General features: G+C 39.2%; 1 protein-coding gene across 1 annotated transcript in view; it reads left to right on the forward strand.

The window, feature by feature from the left end:
- Positions 1–9,074, forward strand: part of LOC127490050 (vomeronasal type-2 receptor 116-like) — a 46,141-nt gene extending 37,067 nt beyond the window's left edge. The window contains exon 6 of the mRNA XM_070067605.1: positions 8,097–9,074. Coding sequence (XP_069923706.1) covers positions 8,097–9,010 — 914 coding nt within the window. The 3' untranslated portion in view covers positions 9,011–9,074. The remainder of the gene's footprint in view (positions 1–8,096) is intronic.
- The last annotated feature ends 14,745 nt before the right edge of the window (positions 9,075–23,819 follow it).

The following is a 23,819-nucleotide window of genomic DNA, read 5'->3' on the forward strand; positions in this document are numbered from 1 at the left end:
TCCGTTTGAGGTAAGTCAGCTTGAGCATGTCCCGAATTGCACATCTCTTCCCTCTCTTATTCCCGCTCTTATATTTAACATCGATCACATTTCAGTTAAGTTTCAACACTTGAAAATAACTGTGTATTGATTACCGTATTCAAGCAAAAGTATTAAGTAGAACAAAAGAAAATACTAAGAGGGATAACGTATTAAGTTGTTCATCAACAGTCAGGGCAAGGGCTGATCAGGTCACCGTTTCTCATTGTGTCCATTTCACTTCAGGAGTTTTCCTTTTTGGTGCTCAGTTGTCACCAATCAGGGAGAACATATGGTATTTATCTCTTTGGGACTGGCTTATTTCACTCAGCATAATGCCTTCCAAATTCCAAACAGGGATCACTTTTCAATTAAAATTTAAACACCCAAGAATAATTGTGTGTTAATTACAGAGTTCAACCAATAGTACTAGAACAAAAAAATACTAAAATGGATAAAGTATTACATTGTATATCAACCATCAGGACAAGAGCTGATCAGGTCACTGTTTCTCATAGTGTCCATTTCACTTCAACAAGTTTCCCCTTTGCTGCTCAGTTAGTTGTCGCCGATCAGGGAGAACATATGGTATTTGTTCCTTTGGGACTGGCTTATTTCATTCAGCATGATGTGTTCCAGATTCCTCCATTTTGTTGCAAATGACTGGATTTCGTTGTTTCTTACTGCGGTATAGTATTCTATAGAGTACATGTCCCATAATTTCTTTATCCAGTCTAGTGTTGATTGGCATTTGGGTTGGTTCCAGGTCTTTGCTATTGTGAATTGAGCTGCAATAAACATTAATGTGCAGACAGCTTGTTTGTTGCCAATTGAATTTCCTTTGGGTAAATTCTAAGGAGTGGGATGGCTGGGTTGAATGGTAGCGTTATATTCAGCTTTCTGAGGAATCTCCAGACTGACTTCCATAGTGACTTGACCAGTTTGCATTCCCACCAACAGTGGGTTAGTGTCCCTTTTTCCCCACATGCTCTCCAGCATGTATTTTTGGTAGATTTCTGCATGTGAGCCATTCTAACCGGGGTGAGGTGAAACCTCAATGTGGTTTTGATTTGCATTTCCCTGATTGCTAGTGATCTTGAACATTTTTTTCATGTGCCTGTTGGCCATTTGGACTTCCTCTTTTTTTTTTTTTGACAGGCAGAGTGGACAGTGAGAGAGAGAGACAGAGAGAAAGGTCTTCCTTTGCCGTTGGTTCACCCTCCAATGGCTGCCGGGGCCAGCGCGCTGCGGCCGGTGCACCGCGCTGATCCGATGGCAGGAGCCAGGAGCCAGGTGCTTTTCCTGGTCTCCCATGGGGTGCAGGGCCCAAGCACCTGGGCCATCCTCCACTGCACTCCCTGGCCACAGCAGAGGGCTGGCCTGGAAGAGGGGCAACCGGGACAGAATCCGGCGCCCCAACCGGGACTAGAACCCGGTGTGCCGGCGCCGCTAGGCGGAGGATTAGCCTAGTGAGCGGCGGCGCCGGCCTGGACTTCCTCTTTTGAAAAATGTCTATTGAGGTCCTTGGCCCATCTAAGAGATGGGTGGGTTTTTTGTTTTGATGTGGTGGAGTTTCTTGATTTCTTTGTAGATTCTGGTTATCAACCCTTTATCAGTTGCATAGTTTGCAAATATATTTTCCCATTCTGTCAGTTGCCTCTTCACTTTCCTGTTTCTTTTGCAGTACAGAAACTTCTCAATTTGATGCAATCCCAAATGTGAATTTTGGTTTTGACTGCCTGTGCTTCTGGGGTGTTTTCCAAGAAGTCTTTGCCGGTACCTAAATCTTGCAGGGTTTTCCAGTGCTCTCTAGTAATTTGATGGTGTTGGGTCATAGATTTAAGTCTTTATTCCATGTTGAGGGAATTTTTGTGTAAGGTGAAAAGTAGGGGTCTTGCTTCATGATTCTGCATGTGGAAATCCAGTTTTCCTAGCACCATTTATTGAATAGACTGTCCTTACTCCAGGGATTGGTTTTGGATCCTTGATCAAATATAAGTTGGCTGTAGATGTTTGGGTTGATTTCTGGTGTTTCAATTCTGTTCCCTTGGTCTATCCATCTGTTTCTGTACCAGTACCATGCTGGTTTGATAACACCTGCCTGTATTATGTCCTGAAATCTGGTATTATGATGCCTCCAGCTTTGTTTTGTTTTACAAGATTGCTTTAGCTATTCGAGGTCTCCTGTGCCTCCATATGAATTTCAGCATCATTTTTCCAGATCTGAGAAGAAGGTCTCCAGTATCATGATTGGTATCGCATTGAATCTGTAAATTGGTGTTGGGAGAATGGACATTTTGATGATATTGATTCTTCCAATCCATGAGCATGGAAGATTTTTCCATTTTTTGGTATCCTTTTTTGTTTCTTTCTGTAAGATTTTGTAATTTTCATCATAGAGATCGTTAACATCCTTGGTTAAGTTTATTCCAAGGTATTTGATTGTTTTTGTAGCTATTGTGAATGGGATTGATCTTACAAGTTCTTTCTCTGCCGTGGTATTGCCTGTATATACAAAGGCTGTTGATTTTTGTGCATTGATTTTATATCCTGCCACTTTGCCAAACTCTTCTATGAGTTCCAATAGTCTCTTAGTAGAGTTCTTTGGATTCCGTAAGTAAAGAATCATATCATCTGCAAAGAGGGATTGTTTGAGTTCTTGCTTCCCAATTTGTATCCCTTCAATTTCTTTTTCTTGCCTAATAGCTCTGGCTAAAACTTCCAGAACTATATTAAATAGCATTGGTGAGAGTGGGCATCCCTGTCTGTTCCCAGAGCTCAGTGGAAATGCTTCTAACTTTTCCCCATTCTATATGATGTTGGCTGTGGGTTTTTCATAGATTGCTTTGATTGTATTGAGGAATGTTCCTTCCATACCCAGTTTGCTTAGAGTTTTCATCATGAACAGGTGTTGTATTTTATCAAATGCTTTCTCTGCATCTATCGAGATAATCATATGGTTTTTCTTCTGCCGTCTGTCAATGTGGTGTATCATTCAGGAGCATGTTGTTTAATCTCCATGAGTTTGCATATGCTCTAGGGATTCCTGAGTTGCTAATTTCCAACTTCATTCCTTTATGTCCTGAGAAGCCTCATGGGATGATTCTAATTCTTTTGAATTTGCTGAGACTTGCTTTATGGCCTAGTATGTGGTCAATCCTAGAGAAGGTTCCATGTACTGCTGAGAAGAATGTAAATGCTTTCTGTGTAGGATGAAAAGTTCTGTATATATCTGTTAGATCCATTTGGGCTATAGTGTCATTTAAATCTATTGTCTCCTTGTTGATCTTCTGTCCTGTTGATGTGTCTATTTCTGAGAGTGGGGTATTGAAGTCCCCCAGTACTATTGTATTGGGGTCTAAGTCTCCCCTTAAGTCCCTTAACAAATCTTTGAAATAAACCAGTGCCCTGTAATTAGGTGCATATACATTGATAATCATTATATCTTCCTGTTGAATTGATCCCTTAATCATTATATAGTGCCCCTCTTTGTCTCTCCTAACAGTTTTTGTGGTAAAGTTTATGTTGTCCGATATTAAGATGGCTATGCCCACTCTTTTTTCATTTCTGTTGGCATGGTATATCTTTTTCCAGCCTTTCACTTTCAGTCTGTATGGATCTTTTTTGGAAAGATGTGTTTCTTGTAAGCAGCAAATAGATGGGTTTTGTTCCTTAACCCAATCAGCCACTCGGTGTCTTTTAACTGGACAGTTCAGGCCATTCACGTTCAATGTGACTATTGATAAGTAGTAGCTTTGCCCTGCAATTTGCCAAAGATATTTTCTGATATATGTTTTGAACTTCCTGTGATCATTTGGTGTGTAGATTTCCTTCATTTACCTTCTTTCATACTGAAGACCGTGTTTCTGTGTTTCTGTGTGTAACATGTCTTTAAGCATCTTTTGCAGGGCTGGACGAGTGGCTACAAATTCTTTCAATTTCTGTTTATTGTGTAAGGTCTTTATTTCACCTTCATTCACAAATGAGAGCTTACCAGGATATAATATTCTGGGCTGGCACTTTTTCTCTCTTAGTACCTGGGCTATATCTCGCCATTCCCTCCTAGCTTGAAGGGTTTCTGATGAGAAGTCAGCTGTGAGTCTGATTGGAGATCCTCTGAGAGTAATCTGACATTTCTCTCTTGCACATTTTAGGATCTTTTCTTTCTGTTTCACTGTGGTGAGTTTGATTACAACGTGTCGTGGTGACGATCCTTTTGGTCACGTTTATTAGGGGTTCTGTGAGCTTCCTGTACTAGGATGTCTCTGTCCTTCTCCAAACCTGGGAAATTTTCTGCTAATATCTCACTAAGAAGGCCTTCTAATCCTTTCTCCCTCTCCATGCCTTCAGGAACTCCTAGAACCTGAATGTTGGTTTTTTTAATAGTATCCTGAAAATTCCTGACAATATTTTTTAGATTTCTACTTTCATCTCCTTTTCTTTGGTTTGATTGTATATTTTCCTGTGCTCTGTCTTCTAAGTCTGATATTCTCTCTTCTGTTTCACCCATTCTGTTTTTGAGGCTCTACTAGTTTTTTCATTTCATTTTGATTCCTCCTTAATATTTCATTTTCATGAGAGAGATTTTCTATCTTGTCCATTAAGGATTTCTGTAGTTCGAGAATTTGTTTTTGAGAACTTCTTAATGTTCTTATCAATTTTTTGAGATCTGCTTCTTGCATTTCTTCTATCCCATTATCTTCATAATCTTGAATTGGGGTGTCTATTTCATTTGGGGGTGTCATAGTGTCTTCCTTGTTTTTGTTACCTCGGCTTTTGCATTTGTTTGTCATATTGGAGATATTCTTTGTTTTTTTCTCATTATACTGTGACTCTAGATTAAGAGGACTGTCTGCTTTTGATGGATCCTTAGAGGCTGTGATGGGTGTGGCCAGAGAGCTCTGGATCTACAGGGTTAAGGGTGTGCCATAGGTGATTCACCCTGATTGTTTTCTTGCCCTCTCTCTCTCTCTCTCTCTCTCTCTCTTTTTTGACTCAGTTGGGAAGTAATTCCACACAGCTGAGTGGAATTGAGAGTAGTTGATGTATGAAATGTGGCCCCTGTGGCTATTCGTTTGCTTACCAGAGTCAGGTTTTTCTGCTTGGCTAATGAGGCGCACCCACTTTGCATATGCAAAATGGTACGCACCACTTTACTGACGTAAAATGGCGCCTGCCCTTTGTCTTGCTCGGCTTTGTAAGGTGAGTGGAGAGAGAGGCTAAATGTCCATGCCAGTTCCCCTTATTTATTTGATTTTTTCTCTCCTCCAGCCATCCTGGTGAACTTTCCCCAATGGGGTTTCAGGCCTCGTTCTCTGCAGGGTATTTCTGGCTTTCCCCACCAATGTCTCAGGTTACTGAGAGGTTTTTTTTTCTCACCTCCCCTTCCTGTGCTGGCACGAAGACTGCAGCTCCGGCAGGTTAGGCGGGTCCAGCGGGTCTGGGGGGTCTGGTGGCTCCAGCAGCTCCTGTAGCTTGGCTTCCACGCGGTGGGTGACCTTGCTCTCCCTGTAGGTCCTCAGAGTCACAGCCACTACATCTGGAAGAGTTCCCTCTGCAGTTTTTCCCTGATCCTTTTCCTGAGGCTACCGTAGCTTCACTTTTATTAAACTATCTTTTCCCGGACTATCGGTGTGCGCCCTCACTATTCCGCCATCTTCCAGTCTTATTTGTGTGCATTCCTTTTAATACTGTATCTTTAATATTATATGTGAGACTAAGGATGACTAATTAAAACCACAACACTTTCTCTCAGGTCTATGGAATTTATTAAGAGAAATGTTCCAAGTGATATATGAATACCACAACCTAATTAAGCACACAATTTAGTATCCCTATAAAAACTTTTGAACAAGACAAGAAATTACCTTTCAAAATTATGAATCAAAATGAATGTACTGAGAAGTATAAAAATATACTAGGTCTCAATAAGAACTATTTCCATTGTTCACAATATTAAGAGATAGACCTTGGAGTCATTTGATTCAATGATGTTATCAGTAGCAACCATTTGGTTTCAATCTTTCCCAAGAGGAAATTTATATTGTTAGTCAATAGAAAGGTAAAGAAACAATGACTTAACTTATCCATAATGGGTTTGGGAATACCCACTAATGTATAAAAAAGTATGAAAAATGAATGAACATACACTTGAAGCCCATTGTGCAGCAGCATTTGCTTGTGTGCCCTCAGAATGTCTCTGAGATCACACCTGTTGAATATATGAAGAATGAGTATCTCCAGATAAAAATTGCCAGGGAGAATTATTTTAAAATGTTTCTGAATATTTTATGATTGAATGAGTACCACCTGCAAAAATTGTATAATACCTTTATGATAAAGGTAGCCAAATCAATACCATTTTCTGTATTTAACTGAAATGTCATTGAAGCAGAGAAATACCCATTCATTGACCTCTATTTAGGACTTCTTTCTTGTGTAATGGCACAAGAGTTTTTTCATGAGGGACAATGTGGTGTGCAGAGCTCAAAGTATTCCATTCCTTCCATGAGGCAGAAGGGTAATAAGCCCTTATTTCAGGTGAAATTGGAAAGTTTCAAAAACCTAATTTCTCCTTGAAAATTTTGTTGAAAATATCAGTTATACCCAAATGACTTATAATAAAGTCAAACTCCTCCATAAAATCCAAATGTTTTTGATTTGATAAAATATATTTCAACCTTTGCATTGAATAACTGACAAAAATTGTCCTAGAGTTATGAAAATATAAAACAAGGAAAGACTTTTTTTTACCAGACATCAAATAGTATCAATGAAGAAATGCTAGATATTGATTGTTGTAAGGATTTCATAGGCATTTTGCATTTTTATTTCTCTGCAAGAGAAGTAAAGCTCTAAAGCTGATTATCCTAGGCAAATGTTCTAAGCCATGATGATGCAGGATTGAGCACGAGAAAGACTGGAGACAGCAGGGGGAGGAATTCAGAAGAATGCAAATGGACATCACTGTGCCACAGGATGAGCCACCCTAACCACTCATTTGCTAAAGATGCCATTTGAAATAGTTTGTTCCCATTTGTAGATGAGAATTCTCCCTGGGACAGGAATGTAGAAACTTGCTCTGGTGTGGCCTCATATTTTTAAGAAAACTTTTATTTAATAAATACAAATTTTGAAAGTACAACTTTTGGATTATAGCAGTTTTTCCCAGCCCATAACTGCTACCCCATGCACAAACAATCCCATCTCCTACTCTTCCATCCCATTCTTCATTGATTCATTTTTAATTATCTTTATATGCAGAAGATCAATTTAGTATAAACTAACTAAAGATTTCAACAGATTGCACCCACGCAGACACACAAATTTAAAGTACTGTTTGAAGACTAATTTTACCATTAATTATCATAGTACAACTCATTAGGACAGAGATCCTACATGGGGAGTAAGTGCACAGTGACTCCTGTTGTTGATTTAATAATTGACACTCTTATTTATAATGTCAGTGATCAACCGAGGCTCTTGTCATGAGCAGCCAAGGCTATGGAAGCCTCTTGAGTTCACAAACTCCGACCTTATTTAGACAAGGCCGTAGTCATAATGGAAATGCCTCCCTTCAGAGAAAGATACCTCCTTTGATGGCCTGTTCTTTCTGCTGGGATCTCACTCACAGAGATATTTCATTTAGGTCATTTTTTACCACAGTGTCTTGGCTTTCCATGCCTGAGAAACTCTCATGGGCTTTTTATTCAGATTGGAATGCCTTAAGGAATGAATCTGAGGCCAGAGTGGTTTTTATGGCATTTGCCATTCTATGAGTCTGCTGTGTATCCCACTTCTAATGTTGGATCATTCTCTCCTGTTTAATGCTATCAATTATTATTCGCAGACAATGGTCTTATTTATGTGTTCCCTTTGATGTTTAATCCTATCTTTATGATCAATTTTGAAGTTAAACTGATCACTTTAACTGGTAAGATGGCATGGTTATCTGGGTGTGGCCTCATATTACATCAGAGTATTTTATACTCAAAATGGTATTGCAAAGTGACCATTTCTCCCAACAGGAAAAATTTCAGAATTTCAGTAATGGAAACTCAGCCTTTCTTCTTCCACAGATGCAGAACAGTGTATCCAGTGTGCAGAGCATGAGTATCCGAACATGGAGAGAAGTCACTGCCTCCCCAAGATGATGACCTTCTTAGCCTTTGAGGATGCCCTGGGGATGGCTCTGGTTTGCATGGCTCTGTGCTTCTCTGTAACCACAGCTGCAGTTTTGGGAGTCTTTGTGAAGCACCGAGACACTCCCATCGTCAAGGCCAATAACCGGTCTCTCAGCTACATCCTGCTCATCGCCCTCCTCCTGTGCTTCCTGTGCTCCTTACTCTTCATTGGCCGTCCCAACACAGCCACCTGCCTCCTCCGACAAATAACATTTGGTCTTGTGTTCACAGTGGCTATTTCTGCTGTGCTGGCCAAGACCATCACTGTGATTCTGGCTTTCAAGGTTATGAAACCTGGAAGAACTATCAGGCGATTGCTTGTATCTGGAGCTTCTAACTTCATCATTCCCATCTGTTCCTTGATCCAACTAGCTCTATGTGGCATCTGGTTGGGAATCTCTCCTCCCTTTATTGAGTTAGATGCATATGCTGAGCCTGACCACATCATCCTGGTGTGCAACAAGGGCTCAGTCACTGCCTTCTACTGTGTCCTGGGCTACCTGGGTTCCTTGGCCCTAGCGAGCTTCACTGTAGCTTTCCTAGCCAGGAATCTGCCTGACACATTCAATGAAGCCAAGTTCCTGACGTTCAGCATGCTGGTGTTCTGCAGTGTCTGGGTGACCTTCCTGCCTGTCTACCATAGCACCAAGGGGAAGGTCATGGTGGCCGTGGAGGTCTTCTCCATCTTGGCCTCCAGTGCGGGACTCCTGGGGTGCATTTTTGTCCCCAAGTGCTACATTATTCTTATAAGGCCTGAAAAGAATTCTCTGAAAGGCTTAAAGAAAAGAGCAAGTTCTAAGGGATTCTAATATTTTTCTGCTTGTTTTGTTGTCACATTTTCAGAGTTTGGTGCCAAAACCAAACTGATATAACATTCCATATATATAAAATAACTAAAATTAACTTTTCCTTTGAAAATGACTTCTAGGTAAGACACTTAGCCTAGCAGATTACATGGGATCAGTTTCTGGCTCTGACACCTGGCCTGTACTTTTGACTCTTGGGGACCCTGGAAGGAAGTGGTGATGGATTATGGAACTTGGTTCTGTCCACCCATATGAGAATCCTGGTTTTACTCCCTGTTTTGGGTCTAGCCACAGCCTACATATAGGCATTTGGGGTGTAGAAGCATGAGGTATAGAATGAGAGGTGTCTATGCCTCAGTAGTCACTAATGTTCTGGCAGCCAGTATCATACTGAATGGAGGGAAGCTGAAAGCATTTCCCCTCAGATCTTGAACACAATAGGCATGTCTACTTTCAACATTCTTATTCAGTACACAACTTGAAATGTTGGCAGGAGCAATTAGGGAGGAGGAAGAAATAAAGGGCATCAAAATTGGAAAGGAAGGGGCCAGCACTGTGGCATAGCAGGTAAAGCCACCCCCTGCAGTACTGGCATTCCCATATGGCACTGGTTTGAGATCTGGCTGCTCTTCTTCCTATCCAGCTCTCTGCTATGGCCTGGGAAAGCAGTGGAAGATGGCCTAAGTTGTTGGGCCCTTGCACCCATGTGGGAGACTTGGAAGAATCTCCTGGCTCCTGGCTTCAGATTGGTGTAGCTCTGGTCATTGATGCCATTTGGGGAGTGAACCAGCGGGTGGAAGATCTTTCTCTTTCTGACTCTCCTTCTTTCTTTGTGTGACTCTGACTTTAAAATAAATAAATAAATCTTGGGGCCGGTGCTGTGGTTCACTAGGTTAACACCCTGGCCTGAAGTGCTAGCATCCCATATGGGCACCTGTTTGAGTCCCAGCTATTCTACTTCCTATAAAGCTCTCTGCTATGGAATGGAAAAGCAGAAGTCCTTGGGCCCCTGCACCCACATGGGAGACCCAGAAGAAGATCGTTGCTCCTGGCTTCATATAGGCACAACTCTGGCCATTGTGGCCAACTGGGGCGTGAACCATCGAGTGGAAGACCCCCTCACCCCACCTCTCCTCTTTCTGTGTAACTCTAACTTTCAAATAAATTAAATACCTCTTTAAAATGAATGAATGAATGAATGAATGAATCTTTAAAAAAATTGGAAAGGAGGAGGTCAAACCATCTGTTTGCAAATGACATGACATTGTACATGGAAAATCCTAAATACTCCACCAGAAAGCTGTAGAACTGATAAACCAGTTCAGTAAAGTTTCAGGTTACAAATAAACACCAAAAAGCCCATGGGCTCTTTAACACCCTAATGATGAACTCATCGATAAAGAAATCAAGAAAGAAATCTCATTCATAATATCCACAAAACAATCCAATACTTTGGAATAAATTTAACCAAAGAAATGCAAGATCTCTACAATGAAAGTTATGAAACACTGATGAAAGAAATCATCAAGGACACAAAAATATAGAAAGATATTCCTTGTTCATGAAATCAGTATCTTTAAAATATCTATAGTAACTAAATAAATCTACACATTCTGTACAAAACCTGCCAAAGTACTAAGGGTATTCTTCAGGTAGAAAGGGCAATCTTAAAATTCATATGGAATCACAAAAGATCCAGAATAGCCAAAATGATCTTGAGGAAAAAAAAATCAAGTTGGAGGCTTCCCAATACTTGATTTCAAAGCATATTACAAAGATACAGTACAGCACACTAAGGACAGAGATCCTACATGAGGAGTAAGTGCACAGTGACACTTGTTGTTGACTTAACAAATTGACACTCTTGTTTATGGCATCAGTGATCACCCTAGGCTCTTGTCATGAGCTGCCAAGGCTATGGAAGCCCCCTGAGTTCACCGACTCTGATCACATTTAGACAAGGCCATGGTCAAAGTGGAAGTTCTCTCTTCCCTTCATAGAAAGGTACCTCCCTCTTTGAAGACCTGTTCTTTCCACTGGGATCTCACTTATAGAGATCTTTCATTTAGTTTTTTTTCCCAGTGTCTTGGCTTTCCATGCCTGTAATACTCTCATGGGCTTTTCAGCCGGATCCGCATGCCTTAAGGGCTGATTCTGAGGCCAGAGTGACTGATCTTCTGTATATAAAGAGAATCAAAATGAATCTTGATGTGAATGTAAGGGGAGAGGGAGTGGGAAAGGGGAGGGTTGTGGGTGGGAGGGACGTTATGGGGGGAAGCCATTTTATTTATTTATTTATTTATTTATTTTTTTTAATCTTTTATTTAATGAATATAAATTTCCAAAGTACGACTCATGTGTTACAATGGATTCCCCCCCCATACCGTCCCTCCCACCCACAACCCTCCCCTTTCCCACTCCCTCTCCCCTTCCATTTACATCAAGATTAATTTTCGATTATCTTAATATACAGAAGATCAGCTTAGTATACCTTAAGTAAGGATTTCAACAGTTTGCTCCCACACAGAAACATAAAGTGAAAAATAATAGATGATTTTTTTTAATGATGATGAAATCAGATCAGACCTATTGTCATGTTTAATCCCAGTGAGAGTCAAGTTGGGAATTGATAATTTCTTTTTTTTTTTTTTTTACAGAAGATCAGTTTAGTATGCATTAAGTAAAGATTTCAACAGTTTGCACCCCCATAGAAATACAAAGTGAAATATACTGTTTGAGTACTCGTTATAGCATTAAGCCTCAGTGTACAGCACATTAAGGACAGAGATCCTACATGAGGAGTAAGTGCACAGTGACTCCTGTTGTTAACTTTACAAATTGACACTCCTGTTTATGGCATCAGTAATCTCCCTATGCTCCAGTCATGAGTTTCCAAGGCTATGGAGCCCCTTGAGTTCTGCAACTCTTATCTTGTTTAGACACGGTCATAGTCAAAGTGGAGGTTCTCTCCTCCCTTCAGAGAAAGGTACCTCCCTTTTTGAAGACCTGTTCTTTCCACTGGGATCTCACTCAGAGATCTTTTTGCCAGAGTGTCTTGGCTTTCCATGCCTGAAATACTCTCATGGGCTTTTCAGCCAGATCCGAGTGCCTTTAGGGCTGATTCTGAGGCCAGAGTGCTATTTAGGACATCCGCCATTCTATGAGTCTGCTGAGTATCTCACTTCCCATGTTGGATCACTCTCCCCTTTATTTATTCTATCGGTTAGTGTTAGCAGGTACTAGACTTGTTTATGTGCTCCGTTTGACTCTTAGTCCTTTCATTATGATCAATTGTGAACTGAAATTGATCACTTGGACTAGTGAGATGGCATTGGCACATGCCACCTTGATGGGATTAAATTGGAGTCTCCTGGTATGTTTCTAACTCTACCATTTGGGGCAAGTCAGCCCGAGCATGCCCCAAATTATACATCTCTTCCCTCACTTATTCCCACTCTTATGTTTAACAGGGATCACATTTCAGTTAATTTTCAACACTTAAGAATAACTGTGTGATAATTGCAGAATTAAACCAGTCATATTAAGTAGAACAGACAAAAAAAATACTAAGAGGGATAATGTATTAAGTTGTCCATTAACAGTCAGGGCTATGCTGATCGAGTCACCATTTCTCATAGTGTCCATTTCACTTCAGGAGGTTTCCTTTTTGGTGTTCAGTCAGTTGTCACCGATGAGGGAGAACATATGGTATTTGTCCCTTTGGGACTGGCTTACTTCACTCAGCATGATGTGTTCCAGATTCCTCCATTTTGTTGCAAATGACTGGATTTCGTTGTTTCTTACTGCAGTATAGTATTCTAAAGAATACATATCCCATAATTTCTTTATCCAGTCTACCTTTGATGGGCATTTAGGTTGGTTCCAGGTCTTGGCTATTGTGAATTGTGCTGCAATAAACATTAGGGTGCAGACTGCTTTTTTGTTTGTCAATTTAAACTCCTTTGGGTAAATTCCAAGGAGTGAGGTGGCTGGATCGAACGGTAGGGTTATGTTCAGTTTTCTGAGGAATCTCCAGACTGATTTCCATAGTGGCTTGACCAGTTTGCATTCCCACCAACAGTGGGTTAGTGTCCCTTTTTCCCCACATCCTCGCCAGCATCTGTTGTTGGTAGATTTCTGTATGTGAGCCATTCTAACCGGGGTGTGGTGAAACCTCAATGTGGTTTTGATTTGCATTTCCCTGATTGCTAGTGACCTTGAACATTTTTTCATGTGCCTTTTGGCCATTTGGATTTGCTCTTTTGAAAAATGTCTATTGAAGTCCTTGGCCCATCTCTTAAGTGGGTTGTTGGTTTTGTTTTTGTGGAGTTTCTTGATTTCTTTGTAGATTCTGGTTATTTTCCCTTTATCTGTTGCACAGTTTGCAAATATTTTTTCCCATTCTGTCGGTTGTCTCTTCACTCTCCTGACTGTTTCTTTTGCAGTACAGAAACTTCTCAATTTGATGCAATCCCAATAGTTGATTTTGGCTTTGACTGCCCGTGCCTCCCAGGTCTTTTCCAGAAACTCTTTGCCTGTGCCAATATCTTGAAGGATTTCTCCAATGTTCTCTAATAACTTGATGGTGTCAGGTCGTAGATTTAGGTCTTTAATCCATGTTGAGTGGATTTTTGTGTAAGGTGTAATGTAGGGGTCTTGCTTCATGCTTCTGCACATGGAAATCCAGTTTTCCCAGCACCATTTATTGAATAGACTGTCCTTGCTCCAGGAATTAGTTTTAGATCCTTGATCAAATATAAGTTGGCTGTAGATGTTTGGGTTGATTTCTGGTGTTTCAATTCTGTTCCATTGGTCTATCCATCTGTTTCTGTACCAGTACCATGCTGTTTTGATGACAACTGCCCTGTAGTATGTCCTGAAATCTGGTATTGTGATGCCTCCAGCTTTGTTTTTGTTGTACAATATTGCTTTAGCTATTCGAGGTCTCTTGTGCCTCCATATGAATTTCAGCATCATTTTTTCTAGATCTGAGAAGAATGTCTTTGGTATCTTGATTGGGATTGCATTGAATCTATAAATTGCTTTTGGGAGAATGGACATTTTGATGATGTTGATTCTTCCAATCCATGAGCATGGCAGATTTTTCCATTTCTTGGTATCCTCTTGTATTTCTTTCTTTAAGATTTTGTAATTTTCATCGTAGAGATCTTTAACGTCCTTGGTTAAGTTTATTCCAAGGTATTTGATTGTTTTTGTAGCTATTGTGAATGGGATTGATCTTACAAGTTCTTTCTCAGTCATGGCATTGCTTGTGTATACAAAGGCTGTTGATTTTTGTGCATTGATTTTATATCCTGCCACTTTGCCAAACTCCTCTATGAGTTCCAACAGTCTCTTAGTAGAGTTCTTTGGATCCCCTAAATAAAGAATCATATCGTCTGCAAAGAGGGATAGTTTGACTTCTTCCTTCTTGATTTGTATTCCTTTGATTTCTTTTTCTTCTCTGATGGCTCTGGCTAAAACTTCCAGAACTATGTTAAATAGCAGTGGTGAGAGTGGGCATCCCTGCCTGGTGCCAGATTTCAGTGGAAATGCTTCCAACTTTTCCCCATTCAATAGGATGCTGGCCGTGCGTTTTTTATAAATTGCTTTGATTATATTGAGGAATGTTCCTTCTATACCCAATTTGCTTAGAGTTTTCATCATGAAAGGGTGTTGAATTTTATCAAATGCTTTCTCTGCATCAATTGAGATAATCATACGGTTTTTCTTTGCAGTCTGTTAATGTGGTGAATCACATTGATTGATTTGTGAATGTTGAACCATCCCTGCATACCAGGGATGAATCCCACTTGGTCTGGGTGGATGATTTTCCTGATGTGTTGTTGTATTCTATTGGCCAGAATTTTATTGAGGATTTTTGCGTCTATGTTCATCAGGGATATTGGTCTTCAATTTTCTTTCAGTGCTGCATCTTTCTCTTCCTTAGGGATTAAGGTGATGCTGGCTTCATAGAAAGAATTTGGGAGGATTCCCTCTTTTTCAATTGTTCTGAATAGTTTGAGAAGAAATGGGATCACTTTTTCTTTAAATGTCTGGTAGAATTCAGCAGTGAATCCATCTGGTCCTGGGCTTTTCTTTGTTGGGAGGGCCTTTATTACGGTTTCAATTTCTGTTTCAGTTATGGGTCTATTTAGGTTTTCGATGTCTTCCTGGTTCAATTTTGGTAGATTGCGTGTGTCCAGGAATCTATCCATTTCTGATAGGTTTTCCTGTTTGCTGGCATACAGGTCCTTGTAGTAATTTCTGATGATTCTTTTTATTTCTGTGGTGTCTGTTGTTACGTTTCCTTTTTCATCTCCGATTTTATTGATTTGGGTCTTTTCTCTTCTTTTTTTAGTTAGTTGGGCCAATGGGGTGTCAATTTTGTTTATTTTTTCAAAAAACCAGCTCCTCGTTTGGCTGACTTTTTGTAATGTTTTTTTTTTGGATTCAATCCTTTTAATTTCTTCTCTGGTTTTAATTATTTCTATTCTCCTACTAGATTTGGGTTTGGTTTGCTGCAGTTTTTCTGGGTCCTGGAGATGCGCTGAAAGCTCATTTATTTGGTGCCTTTCCAATTTCTTGATATAGGCACCTATTGCTATAAATTTGCCTCTCAATACTGCTTTTGCTGTATCCCATAAGTTTTGATATGTTGTGTTGTTGTCTTCATTTACTTCCAGAAAGTTTTTGATTTCTCTTTTGATTTCTTGAATGACCCAGTGTTCATTCAGGAGCATGTTGTTCAGTCTCCATGTGTTTGCATACTTTCTGGGGTTTCCTGAGTTGCTAATTTCCAGCTTCATTCCGCTGTGGTCTGAGAAGCTGCATGGTATGATTCTAATTCTTCTAAATTTGCTGAGACTTGCTCTATGGCCTAGTATGTGATCAATCCTAGAGAAGGTTCCATGCACTGCTGAGAAGAATGTGAAGTCTGTAGATGTAGGGTTGAAAGTTCTGTAGATATCTGTTAGGTCCATTTGGGCAATAGTGTCAATTAAATCTGCTGTTTCCTTGTTGATCTTCTGTCCGGATGATCTGTCTATTTCTGAGAGTGGAGTATTGAAGTCCCCCAGTACTATTGTATTGGAATCTAAATCTCCCTGTAAGTCTCTTAACATATCTTTTAAATAGACCGGTGCCCTGTAATTAGGTGCATATACATTTATAATAGTTACATCTTCCTGTTGAATTGAACCCTTAATCATTATATAGTGTCCCTCTTTGTCTCTCTTAACAGTTTTTGTATTAAAGTTTATTTTGTCTGATATTAATATGGCTACACCTGCTTTTTTTTGGCTTCTGTTGGCATGGAATATCTTTTTCCAACCTTTCACTTTCAGTCTGCATGCCTCTTTGCTAGAGAGATGTGTTTCTTGTAGGCAACACATAGTTGGGTTGTGTTCTGTGAGCCAGTCAGCCAAACGGTGCATCACCTATTTTCAAAGCATTTCTCCACCAAGCAGCCGCTTGCAAGCTTCCATGAATGTGGTTCTTGCAACCATTCATCTCTTTTAGTTGCTATGGGTTTACCTATTCTGGACAGTTCCTAGCAATGGAATGAGATAACATATGACCTCTTAGATCTAAATTCTTTTAGATGGCATTGCATTTTCAATTCATCCAATTTATAGCAGGTATCCTTCATTATTTTTATAGCTGTATAACATTCATTCTTACGGATTTCCCACACTCAATTTATTCATTCACAAATGTCTATTTCTCTTGTCTCCACACTTTCAGTGTTATGAACAGAATGTTCTGAGCATTCTTGTAAAAATATATGTTTGGGTAGGTACCTTCAGCTCTTCTGAGTGCAGAGTGGTTCTTAGGAAACTGTAGTGAATATATATGTTTATTTTAGTAAAAATTTTTAGCCTTTATTTACTCATGTTTAGTCAACTTTCTGAAACTTAGGGAAAAAAAGACACTCCCCAAAATAAGTGACAATCAAAGGAAAAGTTTTTGAAAATAGTGGAGATACTGAAGAAGCAAGACCCTACTATACAAATAACAAAATACTTAAATATAAATATGTGGAGTTAAATTTCTGGGCACATATAACTTACAAAGCTATAGCCAGTAAAGTATGTTTAACATATGACTTTTTCCTTATGTTGCTTTTTAATGACTATTTTCTTAAACATCTATTTCATATTCATTTAATTATTTATATCAATTTTTAAAAATACATGTTTTCTGAAACTTGGTTATGATGTTGTTTAATAGTAGTAAATGGTGAAAAAATACTCAAGCAGTTTAAGTGCTTTGCCGATGAGTACACTCATCCCAAACTCTTCACATTTACACAGCTACTACAATAATCAGAAAAACTACAGCTATTCTTAAAAATGACACTCAAGTGAGCATTCAAAACATTAAGGAGATGCACTTTTTCCCAGTTAAAACATTAGAAATTTCTAGTTTGCTTAAAATTTAAGATAACCTGCTAAATTTTGCAGTGAAGAATACTGACCATCAATAAAGAATCAGGATAATGAGTGAGTGGATTAATTCTGTGCAGGGGTAGGTGAGAAAGATGAAAGTGCACCTTTATCTGGAATGTGTTCTGCCATTTATAAATCCAGCAGGGTTTTGTAAACCTGGAAGTGATAGGAGACAATAGTGGATAGAGTTCCTGGGGTGCACCTTGATGTTCTCACTTCATCTTCTTGATAAGGCTTCATATGGAATGCTATAATTGGGTATTTGTTGATTACATTATCAGTTCTTTCAAACTGTGCAAATACCATGAACATTCTACTGAAGCAACAGCCCTAAGAGCTCTGTGCACACAGTTTGCAGAGCTGCTTGCTTCTTTCTGATGGTTCTGTGGTCCCTAAACACTTATTGAATCATGATGAAATTATAGAGGGCAGGGAGGAGAGCCAGTCAAAATATATATTTTTCTAAACAGTTTTTTCAACAAAATGTAGGTGATAGGTGCAGAGCATCATGGCAGGGTGCTTCCATGAGTTCCTGGGACAGAGAGGGAGAAAGCAATAAAATGACCAAGAGGTCAGACCTGTTCTGACCACAGTGACAAAAAGGCAAGGTCTCAGTACTGTGACTTAGTAATGTCTCTCTTTGTCTTTTAGCTGTGTTTTTGGCTGGTTCACTAGACTGTCATGCATATTCTATAGGCTGAGTACACAGAAATCCTGGGATTTGGCTGTGCCCTACACAGAGATCAGTTCTCCCTGTAGAGGGTGGACTGCAGGTAGCATCTACCCCATGTTATCCCCATTTCAGCTGAGACTCTGGTCTCTGACTCTATGTTGGGGAGATTGTGACATGCCATCATCTCTGATTTTTCTCTGCCTACTTCTGCTTCCCTTGCACACTTCACTGGAAAATATGTCAGTAGCTGCCAAACTAAATGTCCACAGAGAAAGTCTACAGAAAGAGACACAACCAGACTCTTATGTTCAAGCCAGAAATCTTGTAAGCTCAAGGTTGTGTGTATGTGTTAGGTATGACTGTGACTGCATGTCAGTGTATGTTTGTTCCTGCGCATGTTCTGTCCCTATTGCCAATTCTGAAATGTATAGGAGGAAAGAAGATCATGAAATCTGAAGTCCTCACCCTTGTTTTGCTTTCCATAGACTTTTCCATTTGCTCCCAGGCCTTTCAAAGGCAGAGGACAAGCACCAAGATTTTTGTGCCTACCCCATAAGCACATCCCCTGATACAGTTCTGGGGGCCTTGGCCTGGAAGAGACTGTTGGAACACAGGACCATGACTTCCAGTGTCCAGATCTGTCTAGAGAGCTGCCTATCTATTCTGATGCGTGCACTACCTCATTCAATGTTGCTGCCTTGCTTATCACAGTTCCATCTTATGTCTGACATTCAGTTCTTATGGGAAGACAAGAATCTCTATTTCACTTTGTCACCCTTTGTGATGAGCTTCATTCCCTGCCCAATATTTTCATGTTTTACACAGGTTATACCCTGTATCAGTGTGAAATACACTTTTCTCATAACATTTACTCAGACTTTTTGCATTAGTATATTTCCAGTTGCTTATAATAAGATGGGAATTTTACAAGTATATATTAATCAGTCTTCAAGTTTTCTGCTAACTTTGTCATAGTACAGAACTTAATAGATATGATCCAACATGGGAAACAGGATACACAGCAAACTCATATAATGGCAAATGCTCTAAACAGCACTCTGGCCTCAGAATCAGCCCTTAACTCATTCAGATCTGTTTAAAAAGCCCAGGAGAGTTTCTCAGGCATGGAAAGCCAAGACACCTTGGCAAAAAATGACCCAAATGAAAGATTTCTGTGAGTGAGATTCCAGTGAAAAGAACGAGCCATCAAAGAAGAAGGTACCTTTCTCTGAATGGAGGAGAGAACTTCCACTTTGATTATGGCCTTGTCTAAATAAGGTCAGGGTTTTTGAACTCAAGAGGCTTCCATTGCCTTGGCAGCTCACGACAAGAGCCTTGGGTGATCACTCACGTCATAAATAAGAGTGCCAATTGCTAAATCAACAACAGGAGTCACTGTGCACTTGCTCCCCATGTAGAATTTCTGTCCTTAATGTGTTGTACTACGAGAATTAATGGTAAAACTAGTACTAAAATTGTACTTTGTATTTTGTGTGCCTGTGTGGGTGCAAACTGTTGAAATCTTTATGTAGTATATACTAAGCTGATCTTCTGTATATAAAAAATAATTTAAAATGAATCTGGGCCAGTGCTGTGACTCACTAGGCTAATCCTCCACCTGTGGCGCTGGCACCCCGGGGTCTAGTCCTGGTTGGGGCGGCGGTTCTGTCCCGATTCCTTCTTTCCCAGTCCAGCTCTCTGCTGTGGCCCACGAAGGCAGTGGAGGATGGCCCAAGTGCTTGGGCCTTGCACCCACATGGGAGACCAGCAGGAAGCACCTGGCTCCTGGCTTCAGATTGGCACAGCATGCCAACCATTTTGGGGGTGAACCAATGGAAAACGAAGACCTCTCTCTCTCTCTCTCTCTCATTAACTCTCCCTGTCAATAAAATAAAATAAAATGAATCTTAATGAAGAATGTGATGGGAGAGGGAGTAGGAGATGGGATGGTTTGTGAGTGGGAGGGTGGTTATGGTGGAAAAACCACTATAATCCAAAAGTTGTACTTTGGAAATTTATATTTATTAAATAAAACTTGTCTAAAAATACATAAAATGACTCAATAGAAGACATCCGCAAAGTAATTTTTGTACCAGATCTATTAGTGTCCCACAGGTGAGTACTCTCTGTGATCAGAAATCCAATTTTAGTCAGGGGTGTATGGGAAAGCAACACCTTTTAGACCACAGGAGAAAATTTTAAATTCATGTCTAAAGATAATACATACAACACAGTGTGACAAAATAGAAAAGTACCTTTATACTAAAGATGAAACACTGCAAACTTGAAACTGAAAATACTTCATATGAAGGAACAAAACTGAAATGGCACTTTATTAGTTAATTCAATATTGAAAACTAAAAAATAATGTATTCCAACTGAAGAAATGATTGGATAAATATATTTCTTCCCATATAATTAACAAGTAACAATTTTCCTGACATTCAAATTGTGGATAAAATGTAGGAAATAAGGTAAAGTCCAGAATTCCAAGGAAAGCTGAGCAAAACAACTCATAGTGAGAAAACAGAACAACTGTTTTCTTATTCACAATAACATAAACCCATCTAAAATTCCAAGAACTCATATTTTCAGGCAGGGAATATGGGAAAATACAGAGAACGTTCAATTGCCAAATGTGAAAAGACAAAGGTAAATTCAGTATCCAGGAAATCAATCAATAGAAGCAAAGTAAACACTGTAAATTCTCTGATACCAGAAGTCCTGAATTGGATGCATTTGTTTCACTGAAAATCTAACTTAATAAACCTATTTGACAAGAGTTGATATACAAGAGTAGAAAATTATCAAAAAGGCTGGGAAAATCACACTGGTGAATATGGTCAGAGATGATAATACTCTCACATATATGAACAAGTGGCAAACAAGGTTCTATTCAAACTATTCCAGAACTTACAGGAAACAGAGATGAACCTTGGTTTCTGTTCTTACGCAAAAATGACCTATCACATGGGAGTCTACCAAAGCTTTCCCAAAGGGTTCATGAAGATGAAGTGGTGCACGGACACAGTTTGCCTCCGAGAAGTCAGAGGGACATTCCACGATCCTCCAGGGTCCCTGAAGCATCACTAACACCCTGAATCCAGACTTGGCTACCTCAGGGTTTGGCTGTGAATCTGCACTGAAAGACAGGCTATCACCCTTCTCTCTAAATCTGCTACTTCATTTAGGTGGTTAGGGAAGAACTGCCCAAACATGTTGGCCTTTTATTTTGCCATCCAGGAGATCAATAAGGACCGCCAATACCGCCCCAATCTATCCATGTGATTCCAAATCTCAATACCTTTGTCATGGACCAATTCATCCTTAGGAATATTTTGCATTTTCTTTACAAAGAGCATTTACTCCCCCTAACTATAACTGCCATACACAATACAAAGCACTTGCTGTCGTTGCTGGAACCCTGTCAGCAGTTTCTGCCTAGACCAGAACACGTTGGAACTCTAAAAACCCCAACGGCAAATGGATTCCTAATTCTAAAGAGCCATATGTGAATCTCCACCCACACCATTCTCTTGCATCTGATGAAAGGGAAATGTAGAAGCCAAGGATGGGTATCCTACCATGGCATAAAACATATCCCAGAGAGTTGGCTGGATTCTGAGAATATTGACAAGTGGAAGAAGTAATACAGGTAGGAAGCAGTGCAACCTGAGAGACCCCATTCTTATTCCTGTCTGGGGATAATATACCTATTTGCACCTTCTGTGAATATTGGCTATTGACTAATCACAGAACTGTGGTTCATAAGCAATATTTACAGCACACAAAAATGTCTTGTCCTAAGACAAGACTCTCTTAGAAGGCATCCAGGGACCAAGGGTTGTTCGATGTGTAGAGGTAAAGACCTGGACATCTGGTTTCCACTTCAGATGAAGCTGAGGGCCGTGCTAGTCCTGAAGATTCCCCAAAGAGCATTTAAGGCTCAGTTACAGTTATACTGGAATTCACACACTCATCTGCCCAAGCCCAAGCCTGCCACAATCTCTTCCACAAAAGCAGATTTCATCAAAGCACACCCAGTGAACATTCCCATTACAACCTCTTACTGTTTTGTTTGAGAGGCAGAGAAACAGGGAGAGAAAGACAGAGAGCTCCTATCTGCTGTTTTCTCACTAAAAGCACACATCAATGGCAGAAGCCCATCTGGCTCTGGTAAGAAACCAAGAGCCAGGCACTCAATAGAAGTCTCCAATATAGGTGTTAGGAATCCAACTACATGGGCCATTTCTGCTGACTCCAATGGTCTGCATTAGCATCTCAGAGATTCTTAATGGAAGAACCATTTCAAACATGCCACAGTCAGGACATATAACTGCCAAACACAGAATACAGTAGCTTTGGAGGGTTCTGGGCTAGAAATTGATTGTTTTTCAAAAGGTAACTCAGGTTATGCTGTGGTGACACATGAACCCCAAAGTTGTAAGACATTAATGCTGTAAAGATTTACATTAGTCACGGAGTGAACATATAACAGTAGTTGCTGAGAGAGGGGGTTGTGCTCCCCAAAATCAAGAGGAGAAAATAAGGGAAAGACCACTGTCCTGATGATGCTACATGCAATGTTCATGTCTTCCTCAGTCGGAATTGTAAAGCATACACAGCCTCGGTGATGGTGCATTTTTTCTTTCATGCTATGAGTGGGGAGTCACTCTTCCTAAAGCACTGGGCATGTGAAATGTGATCTTATCTGTGCTCACAATGATGTAGAACAGCATGGGGACTGCCTCACCCACAACAATGCCCCACGGTGCTGCCACGATCTACATCTTCCCAATGTGCAAAAGCACTTTTCCACAATGTGTACAATGACAAGATTATTCACATCACTATGTAGTATGTGCATATTTGTAGAAGACATGCTCATGCTCATCTTGAAAGCAATATCACTACAATATCTGGATGCCTTTTTTTCCAGGAGTTATAGATGAATTTTTATGAAATTTATACCTTTATTATTTGAATCCATCACTTATGTGTAGAATATATTTAAGAAATATATTTAATTTTATTTATATATAATTAATTTATTATTATATGTATATATTTATATAATTATTTACATATTTATATAATTATATGATAATATATATTATATAATTATTATATATTATATTAATATTACATTAATTATATAATGCATTAACTAATACATTGATATTAATATAATATATAATAATTATATAATATTTATATATTTATATATTGTATAAATAATAAATATATTTATATAATAATATCCTAAAGAAAGTTCTATAGAAGATCAATGCTTCTATAGATTATATATGCTTCTATTGAATTAATATAATATATATTATATATATTATATAATTAATATAATATATATTATGTATACTATATAATATATACATTATAATATAATATATAATATACATATTATTATATAATTATTATATAATTAATTAAATGAATTAAAGTCTAGGGAAAACGCAAATACCCAGATGTAAAATTTAACTTCAGAAAGTTTATTTCACCATCTAATGTCTATTTGCACTTATAATAATATTATTTCAAATACTCTGTGTTCTTATTTAGTCCTTAGAAAAGAAGTGAATTTGTCAAAGGATTCCAATGATATATTCCTAATATATCCTACATCAGGCATCATGTGATCCAGAAGAAAAGGGTTAATTCACAGTATAGATAA

Source organism: Oryctolagus cuniculus (assembly GCF_964237555.1).
Source record: "Oryctolagus cuniculus chromosome 16 unlocalized genomic scaffold, mOryCun1.1 SUPER_16_unloc_1, whole genome shotgun sequence".
In the NCBI taxonomy this organism is placed as follows: Eukaryota; Metazoa; Chordata; class Mammalia; order Lagomorpha; family Leporidae; genus Oryctolagus; species Oryctolagus cuniculus.